Consider the following 21,726-nt stretch of genomic DNA (forward strand, 5'->3'; position numbering starts at 1 on the left):
CATGAGTAGAGCAGAGAGGTGGCCCTGCCACAAACCCTGTGAACACTACCCACGACACGGTCAGAGTGATTGCATGAAATCCTGTCAAACATGTAGTTAAGCATCTCCTATATTGTCATGACAAAAATGAAACTTGTGGAGAGTTACAGAATTCTAATGGGAAATAAAAATGTTACAAATCTCACAAAAGCTCTAGTTAAGCCTTCGTAAGTGCTGTGTTCTAGTCTCAGTTTTTATTTTTAAAACAATTCTCAAAATGTAAAATCCCCAGCATTCCCATAACAATGTATTATTTTGGCTCATTCTACAAATTTATGATCACCTTTCTAACTCCGTGTTTCGAAGTATGAAAAACCACACTGGCAAAGAAAAATAACAACATGGGTTTCCAAGCCCTAAGTGCCTTGCTGCCCCACGTGTGTCCCATAAAGCGTTGGGGGTTGTCCCAGAGCCAGTCGGGAAAGCGGCATCTGCTGGTGCTTTGCCTGCTCTGAATTTAGTTCCGAGGCTGTGAGTTGAACTCTGTACAAATGTTCTGGATGACCTTGGGAACCACTTTGTAGAGGTTGTCGAACTCGTCCACAAAGAAGGCGTGGTCCCTGGCAGGGTGAGTAGCGATGACTTCCAGCTCGTCCTGTGCAGCCCACGCCACGCCTATGGCATAGGTGATCACTCCTGTGGGGACAAAGGGTAGATGAAGCAAGTGTCCCCAAGGGAAAGTACTGAAATGAATCCTTGCCTTCCTGCTGCCCTGTTGGCCATTGTGCTTGAAGGCAACCGAGTCCAAAATCAGAAATGTGCCCAAAGCATGAACATCTGCTGTATGCCAGCAGCAATAAAGTTGGTATAGTTGCTATCTCATAGGAGTTTACAATCCTTTGGAGAGAAAAAACAGGAAAATGGATTAAATGCATGATAAGAATTTCATGTCCAGGAGAAGCATGGGGATGACATTTGGACAAGTGAAACTTTGGTGAGGTGCAGATTGCACCACATGGCACACACTTGCTCTGTGTGTAGAGGCGCACAAAATTCAGTCTTATATGCATCAAAAGTCGGTTCGAGATCTTTTAAATGAAAATGAAACTATGGATAGTCAAATCCATTTCACCTGCCTTCACTAATCAAGGTCGTTTTAAGACTTGCATGTCCTCCAAGTGGCACGTAGCCTAAACAGTAAGATGTTTGTCCAAGTTGTACTCAAGAAACTTGGAGTCAGCTGTGAGCTGACCTTAGCGTCAGCTGCGTCTAGCTCAGTTGAGCTGGTTAAGACAGGATAGGACCACTGATCCTCCAACGGGGCATGCGCGAGTGCCCGCTTGGTGACCTTTAGAACAAGGGCAGAAGCCTGTAGCTTGGTTACGCCTGCGCAGAACAACACTTCCACACCTTTTTCTAATCACACTCCCCACGCCTCAGACCGCCCTGCTCCTTTACTTGTTATCCTATAAATACCCCGAGCTCCTTGCCCTTGGGGAGGTAGATTTGAGGTTGATTCTCCTGTCTGCCTTGCGAATAAACTCTCTACTGTAAACCTAGGCAAAAAAACGGTGGCCTTGAATTACTTTAGGCTTGAGGGTGACTTAATAAGCCATAGGCTCCAACCTCATTCCCGGTGCGGGAACCCTGCTTGCACAAGGACCTGGAGAGCTGTGACCCAGCACCTGCTCCATCACCACAGAAAAGTAAGTGTTTACCGATAAGGAAGTGGCGGGCGGTGTTGACTGATGCAGGAGGTCATGGAAGATGAAAGGGAAAAGCGCTCTTTGGATTCAGAAGAAACAGAAACAAGATATTGGTAGCTTGAAGGGAGCAGCGGCAGGGCAGTAGATGCCAAAGAAAGCAAGTGAGTTGCTGTGAGTTGAGAGTGAAAAAGAAATGAAGATGCGGGGCGGCACAAGTGTGGCTATAAAGAGGAGGCAGGTGGTAACCGGAGCTAGAACACGGAGTCAGAGAGAATTATTTCCCTTTTTAGGAAGAGAGGGGCTTGAGCTGGTCTAGATGCAAATGGGAACGAGTATAGTAGGATGAAAGGGTTTGGACTGTAACATGGAGCAGGGAGGAGAGGAATTCGGAGGGCAGGGATCTGTTCTCAGTGGGGAAACAGACTGCCTGCTGTGTGGTTCTTGCCTGGTGAGCGGGAGCTTGACCTACCCCCATGCCCCATCCAGGCTGGCCAGGGTGGGGTTAGCAAGATGGCCATGAGACGGAGGGCAGAGCCTGGGTGAGAGTTTCCGGCCAGGCGCCTCTCCTCCGCCAGCCACTCACAGGGCCCACATCGCTCTCTCCAGCATCTTGCAGGTGCCCTATCCTGCTGACTGGAGAGCCATCCATACCTCACTTGGTTCTGGTCTAAGCTGGCCTTTTTTTTGGCCGTGCCACACGGCATGAGGGATCTTGGTTCCCAGACCAGGGATCCAACCCATGCCCCCTTCAGTGGAAGCTCAGAGTCCTAACCACTGGACTGTCAGGGAAGTCCTTAAGCTGTTCTTCTATTGTGGCTCGTTGAGCTGAAGTTAAGCTGCCAGTTCCTTCTCTTACCTCTCCAGTGTCTTTTCTCTGAACACTGTCCACATTGGGAAAAGCCAGTGTTGGGCTTTAGACCCCTGCCAAGTGGCTGCAGGAACAGCTTGGCTGCAGAATGGGGCTCAGACTGACTAAGCCCTCATTTCTGTTCAAAGATGGAAGGACTGCCCCCCAGTAAAGACAGCATAAGCAGTACTAGAGATTTCTACTGGCAGCCCAGCCTCGACTTGGACACTCCCACAGTGCTGAGTGCTTCCATGTCACTTGCATCTATTGGTGCTTGTTCTTTAAAGCTGCCCAGAACATAACAGCCCTGATAGTGCCCAGGACATCTCCCTTGATCTTCACTTCTCCTGACGAGTAGGCCAAGGCTACCCTCTGGGTGAGGTGCAAAGGAGGGGCATCTAGGAAAATGAGTGAGTGGAGCTGAACATGAGTGGGACCAGACGTTTGGAAAAAGCAGGAGAGCCCTGGGCTTGTCGAGGCCAAGGCTACCCTCTGGGTGAGGTGCAAAGGAGGGGCATCTAGGAAAATGAGTGAGTGGAGCTGAACATGAGTGGGACCAGACGTTTGGAAAAAGCAGGAGAGCCCTGGGCTTGTCGAGAGCTGCCCCACCTGCGTCCTCCCACTCACTTTGGAACTTCGGGCAGGTTGCTTCTGAGCCGTCAAGCATCTTCCCTCTGCTGACATGAGCCCAGGGAGCCCCGTGAAGGCCGGCTTGCGGGCCACCTGCCATCCCACCATTATGAGCGCTCCCCCCAGGGCAAATCACTGGGAAGACCGTCTGAGCCTGGTATCTGGTTACTTTGGTTTCCAGAAGCCAGAACTGCTGGTTCCTAAAGGCTTTTTTATTTTTACACCACTCCTTGTTTCAAGAAGGATTAAATGCAGCTTTAAAGAATATGGAAAATCTTGCACCTGAACCCAAGTTTAAGGTAGGCAGACAAGAAAACTCCCCCCACAATGAGTGAGTCTGTTCACTAGTACTTATCTACAGGTTTTTGGTTCACTGACCACTCAGTTTACTTTTGTTATCATTACTATTATTACTATCACTTGGGGTTTTCTCCAGGTTGTTTGTATTTTCCTGGTATTTTGTGGCACTTTCAAAACTGATTATACATAGATTCTGTCAAAAAGCATTAAATATGACCGATTTTCTAAATACTTACAAAAATACTTTGCTCACTTTTCATGGTTGTAAACTTTCTGTTGCCCTTTTCCAAATTTTCATATGGAAATATCTCTTTAAATATTTTGAATGAAAATTTCTTTGAGGTCTCCCCCAAACCTCCAATATCTGGTTAGCAGTTGCTTACAAAAATAGCACTTTTCTGGGCTTCCCTGGTGGTGAAGTGGTTGAGAGTCCGCCTGCCGATGCAGGGGACGCAGGTTCATGCCCCAGTCTGGGAAGATCCCACATGCCGCGGAGTGGCTGGGCCCGTGAGCCATGGCCACTGAGCCTGCGCGTCCGGAGGCTGTGCTCCGCAATGGGAGAGGCCACAGCAGTGAGAGGCCCGCATACCGCAAAAAAAAAAAAAAAAAAAAGCACTTTTCTTTTAAAACATCCATTTTCTTCAAATTTCTAACACAATTTTGTGGTCTTCCATGGAGATGAAAGCCATGAGTCAAATTCCTCCTCAATGTGTCACATGTTGGTGTGCCCTGCCTCAGTGTGGGACGTTAACATCCGCAGTCACCCACAGGCTGTGGTTTGCCGTGACACTGTGGAAGCAACCACGGTGCCCCCTGCCTGACCCTTCTCTGCTGCCCAGTGGGGCCTGCAGTGTGGAACTACACCCCTAACACTCTCCCTGCAGTTCTCAACAGTTTCTTAGGTGATAGGCAAAACCAGCGCATAGAGAGACAGCCCCTTCCTTGTCCCACTGGTCTACCAAGCCCCAGAGGGATGCTCAGCCCCAGGCTGGTCAGCAAGACCGGCTCACTTACCCTCGTGATGGGCGACCATGGCCGGTATTCGGACGTCGTCATAGGACCTCCCGTCAGTGATGAGGATCATTAATTTCCTCTTGTTGGGCTTGGACTTCTTGAAGAGCTGTTCCAGGGCGTAGTTGATGGCAGCCCCCGTGCTGGTCCCACCACTCCAGTACCCCACTCTCTTGATGGCGTTGAGGACGTCAGGCTTGGTGCTGTACACGTCGAACCCAAACTCCAGCCGCTGCTCGTAGGTGTACTGCACGGCCCCAATCCGTGTGTCTGTGTCGGAAATCTCAAACTCTTTGCTGAGGTTGGCCACAAACTGGAGAACCGTGCGGAAGTTGCCCGTCCCTACGCTGCTGGAGCCATCGATGACGAAGCCAATGTCGGCCGAGTTGAAGCAGGTCTTGCTGCAGGCCAGTCGGTCGGTGTCACAGACCCGCTTCACCAGGGGCTGCACGGTCTTGTGGAGGCTGAACCAGTTCTGCACACTGAGGGAGTAGAAGCCGTTCGTTCTGCACACAGCCTGAAAGACAGGGGGAGGCCACCCGCCAGGTCAGGGGCCTGGCCACGACCCCTCGCCACACCCCTGACCCCCAGGGTGGGGGAAGGAGCTGGCAGATGCTTGTTTTCTGCACCAGGCCTCCTAGTGCGCTCTCTCCTTCTTGGTTCACCCAGTCAGGTGCTCACCAGGGCAGAGACCCGTCAAGTTATCCCCGGACTCACTCCATGCCCTCAGCCAGGTCTCTGCTTTTGTGGAGAGCCATGAGTCAAGCAAATCCACAGGGAGAGGGAAATCACTGGTTTCAGCTTCATATTTATGCCTCTTCAGGCCCCTCTGTTCATTTGTACTGGCAGCCAGCCATGAAGTTGGCATTGGTGGGCATCAACCCAGGAGAGATTAAAGAAAACTTTAGTCCTGATTGGGAAAACAAAAGGCACGCATGAGACATAGCTAAAGAATTGTTTCCAGAGCAGCCCTGCATCCAGTGGGAAGGGGGTTCCACACATGTGTCAGGCACCACGCTAGACGTTCTTAGATTATCTCACTAACCCCCCACCTTAACCCTACAGGGTGGAATTATAACCCCCTTGTCATGAAGGAACAAACTGAGGACCAGCTGTGAAGTGACATCCCTTGAATCCTTGAGGCTGGAACACAAATCTGTCTGCTCGTAGAACCCAAGCTGTGTCCTCTGGACAAGCCTGTCTCCAGGCAACTTAATAGTTACTTGTGCCCAAGTTTGTTCCAGAAAAAAACTCAAGGCACCTGCAAATAAACATTGAGCAAGTTGGTCGGTGTGTTCCTGGAAGTGACCGTTTCCCCCTGGCCGCTGCCTCTCTGGGGGACGGGGTGGGTGTGCGTGGGTCACAGAGAGAATCACAGACCTGATGGCTACGATCGAAGGTGTATAATTAAAACATTATTTTAAGACAAGAAATGACTTTAAAATGTCCTAGGAAATATACTTTAATTGGTTTGTAAAAACCTAATGCGGTTCATAAAACTTTCCATGGCTTAGGTGGCATATGAGGTGGGTGTTGAGGCTGAGCTGAGTTGTAGCCAACGGATGGAGAGGAGGGATGCCCCACCAGGCAGCCTGAGTAAGTCACAGCAGGACGCCATGGTGGCTGGAGCTAGGAAGATACGCTGGGAAGCTGGGTTAGGACCACACTCCAGAAGACCTTGGGAATAGGGAATAATGAAGGATTTGAAGCAAGGACCCCACAGGACTGGAAAAACTCGTCATAAACATGAGCTTCATTGTGAAATCTAAACTGGAGAGACCCAGGAGGGAGAAATAATAGATGTAAAGTAGTAGCTTGAACTGGGGAGGTGGCTTTGGGCATGGGAAAGAGTGGACAGATGTGAGATATGTGACATGGGAGCTGACAGGGTGTCCTGGGGTGACTCTGAGACAGCTGTGGGGCCCGTATGTACAGTCCAGAGGAGGAAAGAATTTGGGTGGGAAAGATGATGCACTTGGCATTTTGCATGTAATGTTTAAGGTTCTTGGGGACATCAGGTGGAGACTAGTCAATCAGCTGGAAACAAATGGCTGTTGAGCTCCGGAGAGACCAGGGAGGGAGACATATGAGTGTGTCACTGCCTGTGAGCAAAGGCTGAAGCTGTGGCCCTGGGAGAGGTTCTGGAGGGAGAAAACCTAGTGAGAGTGGAGGAGAGGGCCAAGAACTGAGCCCTGGGGAAGTCTACACTTAGGGTACAAGACAGAAAAGAGGAGAGAGCAAATGAAGTAAGAGCCACACCGTGTCCTAGAGGTTAAGGGAGATGAGAATTTCAAGGACAGTGAAGTGCAGGATTCGTGCAGGGAGCTGAGCCCTAGTAGATCTGGAGACATAGAACACTAAAGCTGGCGGGCATCCCCCCATCCCTCCCTCCTATCCTCTTCCTTTCCTTTTTAAAAAAATTTTTTTTATCATCTTTAATTTCTTTCATCAGTGTCTTATAGTTTTCTGCATACAGGTCTTTTGTCTCCCTAGGTAGGTTTATTCCTAGGTATTTTATTCTTTCTATTGCAATGGTAAATGGGAGTGTTTCCTTAATTTCTCTTTCAGATTTTTCAACATTAGTGTATAAGAATGCAAGAGATTTCTGTGCATTAATTTTGTATCCTGCAACTTCACCAAATTCATTGATTAGCTCTAGTAGTGATTCCTTTTAATTCTTTTTCTTCTCTGATTGCCGTGGCTAGGACTTCCAAAACTATGTTCAATAATAGTGGTGAGAGTGGACATCCTTGCCTTGTTCCTGATCCTAGAGGAAATGCTTTCAGTTTTTCACCAGTGAGAATGTTTGCTGTGGGTTTGTCGTAGATGGCCTTTATTATGTTGAGGTAGGTTCCCTCTATGCCCACTTTCTGGAGAGTTTTTATCATAAATGGGTGTTGAATTTTGTCAAAAGCTTTTTCTGCTTCTATTGAGATGGTCATATGGTTTTTATTCTTCAATTTGTTAATGTGGTGTATCGTATTGATTGATGTGCGTGTATTGAAGAATCCTTGCATCCCTGGGATAAATCCCACTTGATCATGGTATGATCCTTTCAATGTGTTGTTGGATTCTGTTTGCTAGTATTTTTTTTTTCTTGTGGTACGCGGGCCTCTCACTGTCATGGCCTCTCCCGTTGCAGAGCACAGGCTCCGGACGCACAGGCTCAGCAGCCATGGCTCACAGGCCCAGCCGCTCCACGGCATATGGGATCTTCCCAGACCGGGGCACAAACCCGTGTCCCCTGCATTGGCAGGCGGACTCTCAACCACTGTGCCACCAGGGAAGCCCCTGTTTGCTAGTATTTTGTTGAGGATTTTTGCATCTATATTCATCAGTGATATTGGTATGTAATTTTCTTTTTTTGAAGTATCTTTGTCTGGTTTTGGTATCAGGGTGATGGTGGCCTCATAGAATGAGTTTGGGAGTGTTCCTTCCTCTGCAGTATTTTGGAAGAGTTTGAGAAGGATGGGTGTTAGCTCTTCTCTAAATGTTTGATAGAATTCACCTGTGAAGCTATCTGGTCCTGGACTTTTGTTTGTTGGAAGATTTTTTTTTTTTTTTTTTTGCGGTATGCGGGCCTCTCACTGTTGTGGCCTCTCCCATTGTGGAGCACAGGCTCCGGACACGCAGGCTCAGCGGCCATGGCTCACGGGCCTAGCCGCTCCGCGGCATGTGGGATCTTCCCAGACCGGGGCCCGAACCCGCATCCCCTGCATCGGCAGGCGGACTCTCAACCACTGCGCCACCAGGGAAGCCCTGTTGGAAGATTTTTAATCACAGTTTCAATTTCATTACTTGTGATTGGTCTGTTCATATTTTCTGTTTCTTCCTGGTTCAGTCTTGGAAGTTTATACCTTTCTAAGAATTTGTCCATTTCTTCCAGGTTGTCCATTTTACTGGCATAGAGTTGCTTGTAGTAGTCTCTTAGGATGCTTTGTATTTCTGCAGTGTCTGTTGTAACTTCTCCTTTTTCATTTCCAATTTTATTGATTTGAGTCCTCTCCCTCTTTTTCTTGATGAGTCTGGCTAATGGTTTATCGATTTTATTTTCTCAAAGAACCAGCTTTTAGTTTTATTGATATTTGCTATTGTTTTCTTTGTTTCTATTTCATTTATTTCTGCTCTGATCTTTATGATTTCTTTCCTTCTGCTAACTTTGGGTTTTGTTTGTTCTTCTTTCTCTAGTTCCTTTAGGTGTAAGTTTAGTTTGTTTATTTGAGATTTTTCTTGTTTCTTGAGGTGAGATTGAATTGCTCTAAACTTCCCTCTTAGAACTGCTTTTGCTGCGTCCCATAGGTTTGGGGTCATCGTGTTTTCATTATCATTTGTCTTCAGGTATTTTTTGATTTCCTCTTTGATTTCTTCAGTGATCTCTTGGTTATTTAGTAACATATGGTTTAGCCTCCATGTGTTTGTGTGTTTTACGTTTTTTTCCCCTGTAATTCATTTCTAATCTCATAGTGTTGTGGTCAGAAAAGATGCTTGATATGATTTCAATTTTCTTAAATTTACCGAGGCTTGATTTGTGACCCAAAATGTGATCTATCCTGGAGAATGTGCCATGCACACTTGAGAAGGAAGTGTAATCTGCTGTTTTTGGATGGAATGTGCTATAAATATCAATTAAATCTATCTGGTCTCTTGTGTCATTTAAAGCTTCTGTTTCCTTATTCATTTTCATTTTGGATGATCTGTCCATTGGTGTAAGTGAGGTGTTAATATCCCCCACTATTGTGTTACTATCGATTTCCTCTTTTATAGCTGTTAGCAGTTGCCTTATGTATTGAGGTGCTCCTATGTTGGGTGCATATAAATTTATAATTGTTATATCTTCTTCTTGGATTGATCCCTTGATCATTATGTAGTGTCCTTCCTTGTCTCTTGTAACATTCTGTATTTTAAAGCCTATTTTATCTGATATGAGTATTGCACCTCCAGCTTTCTTTTGATTTCCATTTGCATGGAATATCTTTTTCCATCCCTTCACTTTGTCTCTATGTGTCCCTAGGTCTGAAGTGGGTCTCTTGTAGACAGCATACAGGTGGGTCTTGTGTTTGTATCCATTCAGCTAGCCTGTGTCTTTGGGTTGGAGCCTTTAATCCATTCACGTTTAAGGTAATTATCAATATGTATGTTCCTATTACCATTTTCTTAATTGTTTTGGGTTTGTTTTTGTAGGTCCTTTTCTTCTCTTGTGTTTCCCACTTAGAGAAGTTCCTTTAGCATTTTTTGAGGAGTTGGTTTGGTGGGGCTGAATTCTCTTAGCTTTTGCTTGTCTGTAAAGCTTTTGATTTCTCTGTTGAATCTGAATGAGATCCTTGCTGGGTAGAATAATCTTTATTGTAGGTTCTTCCCTTTCATCACTTTAAGTATATCATTCCACTCCCTTCTGGCTTGTAGAGTTTCTGCTGAGAAATCAGCTCTTAACCTTATGGGAATTCCCTTGTATGGTATTTGTCATTTTTTTCCTTGCTGCTTTCAATAATTTTTCTTTGTCTTTAATTTTTGCCAATTTGATTACTATGTGTCTTGGCATGTTTCTCCTTGAGTTTATCCTGTATGGGTCTTGCTGTGCTTCCTGGACTTGGGTGTCTATTTCCTTTCCCATGTTAGGGAAGTTTTTGACTATAATGTCTTCAAATATTTTCTCGGGTCCTTTCTGTCTCTCTTCTCCTTCTGAGACCCCTATAATGTGAATGTTGTTGCGTTTAATGTTGTCCCAGAGGTCTCTTAGGCTGTCTTCATTTCTTTTCATTCTTTTTTCTTTTTTCTGTTCTGCAGCAGTGAATTCCACCATCCTGTCTTCCAGGTCACTTATCCGTTCTTCTGCCTCAGTTATTCTGCTATTGATTCCTTCCAGTGTAGTTTACATTTCAGTTATTGTAGTGTTCGTCTCTGTTTGTTTGTTCTTTAATTCTTCTAGGTCTTTGTTAAACATTTCTGCATCTTCTCGATCTTTGCCTCCATTCTTTTTCTGAGGTCCTGGATTATCTTCACTATCATTATTCTGAATTCTTTTTCTGGAAGGTTGCCTGTCTCCACTTCATTTAGTTGTTTTTCTGGGGTTTTATCTTGTTCCTTCATCTGGTACATAGCCCTCTGCCTTTTCATCTTGTCTATCTTTCTGTGAATGTGGTTTTTGTTCCACAGGCTGCAGGATTATAGTTCTTCTTGCTTCTGCTGTCTTCCCTCTCTCTTCCTTTCCTTTTTAAACCTGGGGTCCTGTCTTTGAAGGAAGGTTTATGTGGAGTCCCACTGTACAAAATATACAAAAAATGGGCTGCTTTGGGGGGATGGGTGTGAGGGCCTGGATCCCCATCTCTTCTGCTCCCATCTCCTGCCAGATATTTCCGCAGAACTGAGGGGCAGCTGAGTTCAAAATCCTGATCTCCCTGACTTGATTCAATACCTTTTTATTGTTTATCAGATTAGTTAACTTGCAGTGCATGTGTTCCCATGTGCATGCCCGTGTGAAGGCTTGCTGGGCTGCCCAGTTGAGGTCCCCTGGGGCTATAGGAGGAGCTCAGGGGAGTCTTTACTGTGAGCTCCTCCCAAGGTGCTGATGCTGGGCCTCAGTTCATCAGGTACATGGTGGTTGTCGTGGGGCTGGGGGTTGCTTTGAGAGGATAACTCCAGGTTCCAGACTTACTAGTCTCTCACTGGAGACCCTTCTACCTAGAAGTGAGCTTAACACCCATTTGAAGGAAAAAGAGACACAGCCTGGATGGCTGTTACAGCTTTTCAAAGTGCAGGGAATTCTTATGTTGGGTGGGTCTCCCACTTACATACCTTGTTTGCAAAGTTGGGCTCTAGCACGTACTGCTTCTCATATTCAGAGGCACCTTCCATGGTGATGAAGAAAATGTTGATTCCTGACTCTCTTGCAAACCTTGATGCCTCCTCCACCTTGTCTGTGGGCCAGCCATCCACCATCACCACAGCCACGTTGGGAGCACTGCCTCTGTTTCCATTAGATTTGGAAAAGAAGTTCTGAGTCACAAAGGAGATGGCCCGGCCTGGAAGAAAAAGAAAACTCGTGCTTGGAGTGATCATGGAACTGATCATAGCAGCATAAAGATATGCAGAAAAATACTCATTCCCTCCCTTGTTGGCTTGTTTTTCTTTTTTAATCACATTAACTAGTTTTAGGTGTACAGTTCAGTAGTATTAAATGCACTCACAATATCATGGAACCATCACCACTAGCTGTTTCCCTCCCGTTTCATTTTAAGCCTTTAACTTCTAATTCTCTTATTTTTTTTTAAGGTTTTACACCATTTGCGGCAACCTGGATGGACCTAGAGATTATCACACCAAGTAAAGTAAGTTAGACAAAGACAAATATTATATATCACACGTGGAATCTAAAAAATAATACAAATGAATCTATATACAAAAGAGAAACAGATTCACAGACATAGAAAACAAACTTATGGTTACCAAAGAGGAAAGGGAATGGGGGGAGGGATAAATTAAGAGTATGGGATTAACAGATGCTAACTAGTATTCATAAAATAGATAACAAGGATTTACTGTAAAACACAGGGAACAATATTCAATATCTTGTAATAACCTATAATGGAAAGTAATCTGAAAAACTATATAACTGACTCACTTTGCTGTACACCTGAAACTAACTTAATATTGTAAATCAACTGTACTTCAAGTTTAAAAGTTAAATTCAAACAATAATAAAAGTTTTAAAGACCAGCAAGTAGATGAGAGAAACTTTGATAGGAACAAAAGTGTCCGTTCTTTGCCTGGGTGCTGGAACCAACCTCACTAAGCCCCTGCGCCATTTCCCAGAGTGAGGGGTAGGGGGAGCTGAAGTGACGGGAGCCTCTCCTTGGGCTACGGTGGCTTGGGGTGAGCCCGGTGCTCCAGCAGCTGCTGGGTGGGGAAGGCTATATTCTGGGTTCAGTGGAATCTTGTGTCTAGTTCCACCAGGGGCACAGGTCTGGCTGGCTCGGGATGCGCTGCACCCACTAAGAACTAAGAGAGGTGTTCTAGCCTGGCTATGCCGTCTACTGGCCATGTGGGCCTGGGTGGGTCACTCGGGGCCTCTGGGCCTGGGTTTCCGTGACGACAACCTGCCTCAGCTGAGAGCAACAGTTGAGGGGGATAGCACAGCCTTCCAGCATGGCTTTCTCAACCATATACTTCACACTGTCTAGGGTCTCATGAAATATTTTGGAATCAAGGAGGGTGATCAACTGTCCCAGTTTTCCAGGACTTTCCCAGTTTTAGCACTGGAAGCCCATATGCCCCTGGGCAAACTGGGATGACTGGTCACCCTAGAGTCAGCATAGCTGCATATAGTAAGGTAGGGCACTTAACCTGGGCCCTCTGAACCCCTGGGGCACTGGGAGTGAGTACCCACAAATCCCCTGAATTTATACACAGTATTTTGTGTAAATAAGTATTTATTTGGGTACAAGGGCCATAGCTTTCAAAGGGGTCCCCAATCAAAATAAAAGTTAAGAGCTACCTTCTTAAGACATTAGCGTTAATGACATTACACTCAATGCTCCTTTGGTTTTGGCCAGCATCCTGGCTCCACTGGCTAGTATAATCTTACCTGTCAAGTGAAAGGATCAAATGGTTACCTACTCAGTTGCTAGAGAAATGTCTTGGAGAACCCATGTGAGCTGGCTGCATAGAACACAGTTGCTAAGGGAAACATTGGCTGCTGAGAACTGCTTTCACACACAGGGCTGATTTCCCTCAAGGCCCAAGGCACCCAGCAGTCCCCCCTGGTTTAATGTTAACTGCCTGTAGACAGAGCACAGGGAGCCATCAGAAGATCACCTTGACCCCACCAATCTTAAATTTGGAGGTCATGGTCAATTTGTGCTCAATACATATTCCATTCACCTTCCAGCATGTCTTGAAAGCAGAGGCCGGAAATCTGAAAACTACATTGTTGAGACTTCCTTGCAGCTAGTTCTGGATTTGTGTTAGTTTCATGAAATGATGCACACACATGAGATTTGATTCTGCTGTTTCTGCTGACAAGTCTGTAGAGTGTTTGACTTCTCCAGGGAAGTGTTAGCAGAGGCGCCTATGTTTGGTCACCAGCTTCCTTGGTGTTGAGAATGTAGGGTGCAGAGCATTCAGTCTGTGGCTGTGAATGGAGCAGGCAAGGCATGGTTTTGTAGCTGGCAGCTATAGCAGAAACTTCCTGATCATGGTGGCTTCCTGGCTGAAGCAGATTCCTAAAGAGGCTGTGGTGGCAGAAGTGAGAAAGCAATTTCCTGATCTTGGAAGAGGTAGAGCTCCTTGGAGGTCCTGGTTCTGCAGGAAGCCTTGGGAAGCCACCTCCGAAAGCTCAGCCTAGAATCCATTTCTTCAGTAATTCTCAAAACCATTTAATGCTCTGAAATAAATCCCTTTCTGCTTAAACCAGCTGGAATGGGTTCAGTTCTCTAAACCCAAACCCAGATCAATACAGGGCAGAGATAGAACATGTTACCCACTGAAAGACGGACGGTATGCTGATTTTATTAATCCTATCAAAGAAACAATGTCTTCTGAAGTTTTAATTTTTTAAACAATTCTTTTTAAATTTTTATTTATTTTTGGCTGCGTTGGGTCTTCGTTGTTGCACACGAGCTTTCTCTTAGTTGTGGCGAGTGGGGGCTACTCTTCGTTGCAGTGCGTGGGCTTCTCATTGCAGTGGCTTCTCTTGTTGCAGAGCACAGGCTCTAGGTGCTTGGGCTTCAGTAGTTGTAGCACACAGGCTCAGCTGTTGTGGCTTGAGGGCTCTAGAGTGCAGGCTCAGTAGTTGTGGCGCATGGGCTCAGTTGCTCCGCGGCATGTGGGATCTTCCCGGACCAGGGCTCGAACCCATGTCCCCTGCATTGGCAGGCAGATTCTTAATCACTGCGCCACCAGGGAAGCCCCTGAAGTTTTAAAGTTTTACTCCATGATACATTACTGGAATTTCACTGATCTAAGTATTAAATTGAAAAATCAGACATCAATTCCATCATGTTCCTGATGAGGTAATACTGATTTGGTGTCTTGGATAGCAGTGACTTGGCCAGTGTTTATCTAGACTTGTTCAGAGATCAAAGGCTCTTCATTTGCCAGATACTAATATACTGGTCTACAGAGACAAACACTGAGGTGGAGAGGGAAATAATTAATCAGGTTTACTGTAATTTTGAAGATGATCCTTCAAAGATAGTTCTATTCCCTGTGTACACTCCACGTCAAGCAACTGTGGCTCACTTCTCCATTTCCCTGGATTGCAATGGTACAGACAGGTTCCCCAAGAAGTGGACAGCCTTCCCAGTGCCCCCAAAACCAGACTACCATTTATAAATTAGTACACTGGCGTGGGCTCATTGGTGGCCTTTGAGCTTGGTTCGTGTGAAACTGTTTCCTAATGCCTGGTCACCTCTGGGGAACTGATAAAATGGAGTTTCTGGATCTGCCCCATTGAGGACTAGATCTTGGAATTCTGGTACCCCACTGCCACCCCACCCCATCACCACCACCAAGGATCAGATAGAGACTCAGCTTGAAACAAAGACCATGTCTCTTTTTGCACAGTTATTACTATAACAGGAGCTGATTAGAAAAAGACTCCCAAGGGCACTGTGGAGCTTCCTGAATGGAACTGGTTACAAATTTTACTTATTTTTATAAAAAAAAAAAGTTTTTACAAAATATAATGAAAAATAATTGATGACTTGGAGAACAGTTGGGATAGTCATGATTGCAGTTCTACTTGTCCTGAAGAAAGCTGCCATACTGAGGAACCAGGCGTGCTAGAACTCTCCAGCATGTGTGTGGTAATGATTTTTGCCCCCTGAATCCATGATAATCCTTGAGGAAAGATACAGATATTATGTGAGTCATTTCTTGATGGATTCTTTTGATCTTTTCCTTTTTCTATCTAGCATGTTAGCGGACGACCACACAGAAAGAGAACCATGGTAGCAAGAAGATTGGCATCTGGATCACATACCTACATTAGAAAGCCCTCCTCTCTGGGTGATTTTCTCTATGGCTGTCTTCAGATCCTGGGAATTCATGTGAGTCTTGAGATTAAACTGGGTAACAGGGTTGTCTCTGAAGATTCAGAACAAGAAATAAAAATTAGCTGGAAAGTTATTACACTTTGAGGAAAGCAGAAATCAGAGCTGATTGTTTTAGATATGAACAGAATGGAAGCTGCTTCAAAGCCTTAAGCTGGTGTTTATAAAATGCCCCACTGTGGACAGAAGTAATGGGAGGACGGGGTCCTCCACAGTGTGTGTAGAGAAGATTGGGCTGTTTCAGGGCTCCGAAGGTGTGGGTTCTAGTTTTGACTATGCTGTTTCCTAGCTGTGTGACCTTGAGAAGTCATCTAATTTCTCTGGGCCTCAGTTTCCTCATTTGTGTTGTATTGTGTTTGTGTTGTGTTGTTAAAGAGCAGTTATGGGCTTCCCTGGTGGCGCAGTGGTTGAGAGTCCGCCTGCCGATGCAGGGGACGCGGGTTCGTGCCCCGGTCCGGGAAGATCTCACATGCTGTGGAGCGGCTGGACCCGTGGGCCATGGCCACTGAGCCTGTGTGTCCGGAGCCTGTGCTCCACAACGGCAGAGGCCACAACAGTGAGAGGCCCGTGTACCGAAAAGAAAAAAAAAAAAAAAAAAAAAAGAGCAGGACTGCTGTCAAGTGGGATTTTGCAAATGTCAGGATGTCCCCAGGCTGCCCCAGACCCTCCTTTCCAGGAAGAGAGTCTCAGCTGATAGCCACCCCCGGGTTACCCCAGCACTGGAACTTCATCTTAACAGCCGTGTCAGGGAGAAGACATCCCCTCATCTTTCTCACTCTGTGGCTCCTGTGACTGGGTGAGAATATTCAATTCTTACCCGGAAGGTCAACATCTATTTTATTGAAGGCTGAAAAAGTTAGCTGATGAGGAGTTGGAGTGAATTAAGAGGAGAAACAGAATGAGAACCCTTCTCTAGAGCAGAGTCTCCTTGGTTAACAGGCTTGGGAGCCGCTGATTGGAGGGTGTGGAATACCTTTCATGACCAGGTGGCAGGTGTGTCGGGAGGGACGAGGGCTCCGTGGGGTGGACGTGTGTGGTCACACTCAGGATGAAGTGGGGATGCACAGTGAAATCACATCTCTCGAAGCACTGACACTCAGCCACTGGCAGCGTTTCGTGCAGGTGTGACCTCTAAGGTCACACGGAGCCCCAAACTCCAAAAGAGCCTGCACTTGCTTCAATGCTCTGATGCTGCTGTCTTGAAATTCTTAATACTTTTTGAAAATGTGGAACTGCAAATTATGTAGCTGGTCCTGGCTGCAGATTACTACGTCTTCAAGGAGAGGGAGAAGGAGACCTTTAAAAGCAAGTCTTTCCATAAACACCTGGAGTAGATCCAGGAAGAAGCAGGTTTTGGCAGTTTCAGGTGGGAATTCCCGGGCCCTACAGTGGATTCTCAGCCAGTCCTTTGGGGAACCTGGCAGTGCAGTCACCAGGAAGCCAGGTCCCCAGGACCCGAGAGGAGACATCCTCTGCCTCCCTCCCCTCCCCTGCTCCGACCCTATTATCCGACCCTTCTAGCTATCACAAGGTGATCTATGTCGGAGGAGAGTTCTGAAAGAGGCTGGAAGGAGGCCCCTCTCTCTTCCATTTCATTAGTGAATATGAGGGACACAGGCAGGTTCTTGGGCAAAACCAAAGCAAACTGCCCAGAAGTCCACTTCTCTAAGCGAGAGGTGATGTGAAACTGGGAGGACCAACTACCTTCAGCGAAGACAAGGAAAGTTTAAGACAAGCTCAACTAGGGTGGGTGTTGGGGGAAAAATCCAACCAGATGAAAAGCCACCAGGTGAAAACCAAGTTCTAGTTTAGGATTAAACACAAACGAACAACAAAAATAAAGCAAAGTGCAGAACAGAGAAATGTGGGCATTCTGGCTGAGCTCGACCTCACCATCAAGCCACATGCGAAGGCTGCGAACCGAACCGAGGCTGCTTTAACACACCCCACTGCTCAGGGCCCAGGGAGGGGGAATCACAGCGAAGGAACTCTAGTACTTTCACGGTTAGTCTTCTTTCCCTTGGGGCTCCAGGGCTTTCCGGTTTCTATTCTCACAGATCAATTTCAGTAACTGCTGTACTTGCCCCCCGGCCATCTAGGCTCAAAACCTGGACCCCATCTTTACTTGCTCAGTCATAGGACCCATGGGACCTGTCAGGCACATCTCCTAAGTTCCTCTATCTGGAGCACTTGCTTTTATCCCCTCCTCTGTGTTTCTGTGCAACACTCTGAGTTCAGGCCCCCTTACTTCTTGCTGGTTCTATTATGAGTCTCTATGTCAGTCCCTGCAATGCTGGGTATATGCCTGTCTGCTAGAGAACCCTTCCTCATGTTCAGCTCTAACTGTAAAACTTGGCTCAAAATCATCCGAGACTCCTATTGTTAAACTTCATATTTTGGCTTTCAAAGCCCATCCGTAACTTGATTCCAACCTAGCAGGCTCATACCGTTCTCTCTCTCACCTATATTCTACTTAGAATGAGCTACTCACTATTTCCTGGTTTTCAAGCCCTGTGCCTTTGCTCATCGGTTCCCTCATCTGGGAAACCCCAGTTGTGTCCACCCTCCAAGCTCCAGCTACCTGTCTCCCTGGGCCCCGGCCCCAGCTGACAACCTCTGTGCCTGACTGCTTCCTCTAGCTCACGACACCTCGCACAGTATGTGGTACCTGCAGGCACTCCATTAACAGTATTAAAGAGACATACATTTCTTCTTTCCTCTTCTGTGCATCTCTACCTCTAAATGCTGATGTTCCCGGCAGTGCTATCTCCCTCATGCATCCCTTCTTAATTTATGCACAACCCTGGGGGAGCTCATCAACTTCAGCCACCTGGGGTTCACCGACCATTCATATGCCAACAGCTGTTTTGTGCACACTGGTCGGTCCTCTCTCTTGAACCTCAGAATAAATAAAAAGGCTTCCATACGTCTGGAATACTTCCATACATCTGAGGGCCCTGGGTGTGGTCCACAGGCTCCTTGGCTTTGATATTTCCAAAACTGAAGTCAATTATCTTCTGTATCTGCTCCATCAAACCACCCACATCCCCTTCTGTAGTCCCTCTTCTGACTCATCAAGTCATCCCAGCAATATGCATTCCTTAAATATTTCTTGTGTCTCTCTCATCCTTTCCATCCTCAAGTTTGGACTATGATCTTCTCTTTCCTGAACAATGGCTATAGCTTCCTACCTGGGCTTCCTGCACCACAGTGGCCTCTGCAGAGGATGTTTTATCCAACAGGTGCTAAGTGCCTATCAGAGGCGGATTAACTTGGATGCTAATGATACTTCTTCCAAGGGGCCTAATTTTGTATTTGTAATTTTGTGTTCTTTTTCTTAAAAGAGTCCCAAGCTACATAAGCTTCAGAGTCCCCAAAGTCTGGATCTACCCTTGGTAACCAAGGAATATGAACTTTTCAGGGACTGGAGAAAAAAAAAAAAAAAAAAAAAAAGAATGAGTTAAAACAACAAAAGTATTATTAGCTATAAAATAGAAAATTGCAAAATTGATATTGACAATAACAACTACGTAATTGTCTACCAAACATAATGTTATATATGCCCCATTAACTGGAAAATTGTTAACTCTACTTACATTTGAAAATGATTTTGAGGCTAGATTTTCTCACTTTGAAAGATTTCCTGAGTGTGTCTGACGATTGTGAAGAAATCATAGCTTATCATAAATTAAGCATTGCTCATAGACAAATAATTTCAAAAGCAAAAATATAAAATTTTCTATCAAAAGTGTTTACAGAAAAAGCATTTAAATGTGGAAGCCAGTCACCTAGTCACATCCATAGTGTTTCCCTGCTCATGAGGCTGTCTGCATGTCGATCGTTTTGTGGAGTGATTGATCACCTCTTTCCCATACTACATGTACTGTCAAATCTTGTTATCTGCGATAGTTATGTTACGTAAAGTTGCTGCAAACATCAAATTAGCAAGTTCTGAGCCATTGCTCCTAGGGAAAATATGGGATTATGTTCCTGTGGGCCTCTGGTCACATTTTCATCAATAGATCAGTATATAAACTTGTTTTATGTATGTTTCTGTTTCAAGGTACCCAATTTAGTATATAAGTTTCTTACAAATAATTATATGCAAATTTTCCGTATAATGAAACACTAGCTGGGAAGGGTTTAACATTTTCTTGACCCTGGGTAGTGCTACTGTAAATTTTTTGGCTTTCAGTCTCACAGTGCTATCCACTGTGCTTAAAAAAAAAAAAATCAGTCATCATTTCATGAATTCCTAACTTCAGCCTTTTCCATAGCTTCATCATACATTATAGATATTAGGTACTTTAGCACTTTCTCGAGCAGATCAAATCTGTTGATCACACACAGATCAACAAATTTCCTCTTTTTTTGGCTGAATATACCAAATCATCAATTCATTATTATTGAACTCATGACCAACAGCACAGTAAGTTGCCTGAAGGGATTTTATCTAACACTTGCAGTTTCTCCATAAGCACATCACAGCCTTCTTGTGCTTAGAACACTAGGTCGCGCTTCAACACTACACTTGGGGCCATTAAAAATAGTGAAATCACCAATGAGTAGCAGAAAAATGAGGTGCTAAATAGACTGTGAAAAGGACACTTGTTTACAATAACGAGCTGAAACTAGAAGGCAGAGCATCGCCTTGTTGAACCTCAGCTGGGAATGTTGTATATTTCATACCCTCTCTGTGCATGTCCACACAACAACTGTGAAAGTGCCATAAGTATTGATTTTGGAGATACAAGTACATTTTAGGGAGTAGGTGAATTTGCAGATATGGGATCTGTAAATCATGAAGATTGACTGTAACCTACTTGTGAACAGGTGCTATGTCCCAGTGTTTCCTATCCCTGGTGCTTAGCATGCAGGGTGTAATAGAGAATTATGGAAAGGAAGGAAGGAAGGAAGGGAGGGAAGGAGGAAGCTCAGATGTCCTCTCCTCTCCTCTCTAGGTCATCCCGGGTAGAGCTGAACACTCCCCTCTGAGCTCCACACCCCACTCTCTTCCCCTATTACATCATAGCGGTAGATGAATCTATCTTCAGAAGCAGACAGATGAGCTATTCATATACCCAATGAATAGATGCTTTTCATTTTATTTAATGTTATGTCTCTTAAAGATATCGCCTCCCTTACTAGCTGGTGAAGTCCCGAAGAACAGAATCTCTGTCACAGTTATTTATTTTTAATGAATTGAAAGGTTGGATCAGAGGACCTCTGAAACTCTTTCCAGTTGCTAAAATTATGATTAGTAGTAAAGCCGCAGAGCTCATCCACCAAGGGACTTACAGGCAAATGTAATCAAACCACTTAGATGAATTTTACATTAGTATCCCCTGCAAATGGCATAGTGCTTAGACCGTGGTAAACACTCAATAAATCTTTGTTAAAATGTAATGTAATTAAATTATAGGAATGAATGCTAAGTCTTTAACCTGCAGTCTGTGGCAGCTCTCAGTACCAGAGCACAGGGGTGTATGTGTCCTTTTTTAGGATATATGGGCTGGTGGCCTTTTGTTTAAAAGGCACCAGGCTAGGGGTGGGGATTTTTTTTTAATAAAAGGAGAACCCTTTTATTTAAATAAAATCCCTACCCCTATCCTGGTGCCTTTTCAGAGATGAAGATTATTTTAAAAGTTCAAAGAGACGTGCCACTATATTTTAATGTAAGCAACATTTTAATTTGTGATTTTATTAGAAGATCTCATTAAAGGAAAACACATTTTTCCCCTCAGTGATATCAAAGATTTCCTTTGAAAATAAGAGAAGAAAATAAAGATTTACAGCTCAAGGGGCAAATATCAAATTGTTCTATGTTTGGAAAAAGAGCTAAGACTAATGAAGAGAAATGACAGGGAGCCAGCATTTGACTATGCATAGAAAGGGATAATTCATGCAATAGGAAAGGACTATCCTGCAAGTGTGTGAGAAGAAAGAATGCCTGTTAGAGATGGGCACAGGTGATTCCTAGGAAGGCTGGGGCCTGGGGGCAGGGAGCTGGACAGAGCATCAGTGTCTCCAGGCCTCCCTGATGACAAGTCTCACCTCTGTCACCCTGTTAAACTACACAGGTTACCAGGTCTCCTCCCAGCAGAAACTCAATTCAGTAGGTCTGGGCTGGGGGTGGGGATTTTTTTAAATAAGGGATCCAGATGAATCCCATCCTTGGGACAGTTTGGGAAGCCCTGGATTTTAG

The 21,726-nt window shown here is 45.2% G+C and overlaps 1 protein-coding gene across 1 annotated transcript in view; it reads right to left on the bottom strand.

Annotated features, from left to right (window-relative positions):
- Positions 1 to 496: 496 nt before the first annotated feature.
- VIT (vitrin) overlaps positions 497 to 21,726 on the bottom strand; it is a gene marked incomplete at its 3' end in the record, with an annotated part of 96,676 nt that continues 75,446 nt past the window's right edge. The window contains exons 10-13 of the mRNA XM_081254306.1: positions 15,452 to 15,555; positions 11,266 to 11,492; positions 4,477 to 4,990; positions 497 to 675 (exon numbers count right to left, since the gene is read on the bottom strand). Coding sequence (XP_081110432.1) covers positions 497 to 675; positions 4,477 to 4,990; positions 11,266 to 11,492; positions 15,452 to 15,555 — 1,024 coding nt within the window. The remainder of the gene's footprint in view (positions 676 to 4,476; positions 4,991 to 11,265; positions 11,493 to 15,451; positions 15,556 to 21,726) is intronic.

This window comes from Mesoplodon bidens (assembly GCF_964165515.1).
Source record: "Mesoplodon bidens genome assembly, chromosome: 14".
Taxonomy (NCBI): Eukaryota; Metazoa; Chordata; class Mammalia; order Artiodactyla; family Ziphiidae; genus Mesoplodon; species Mesoplodon bidens.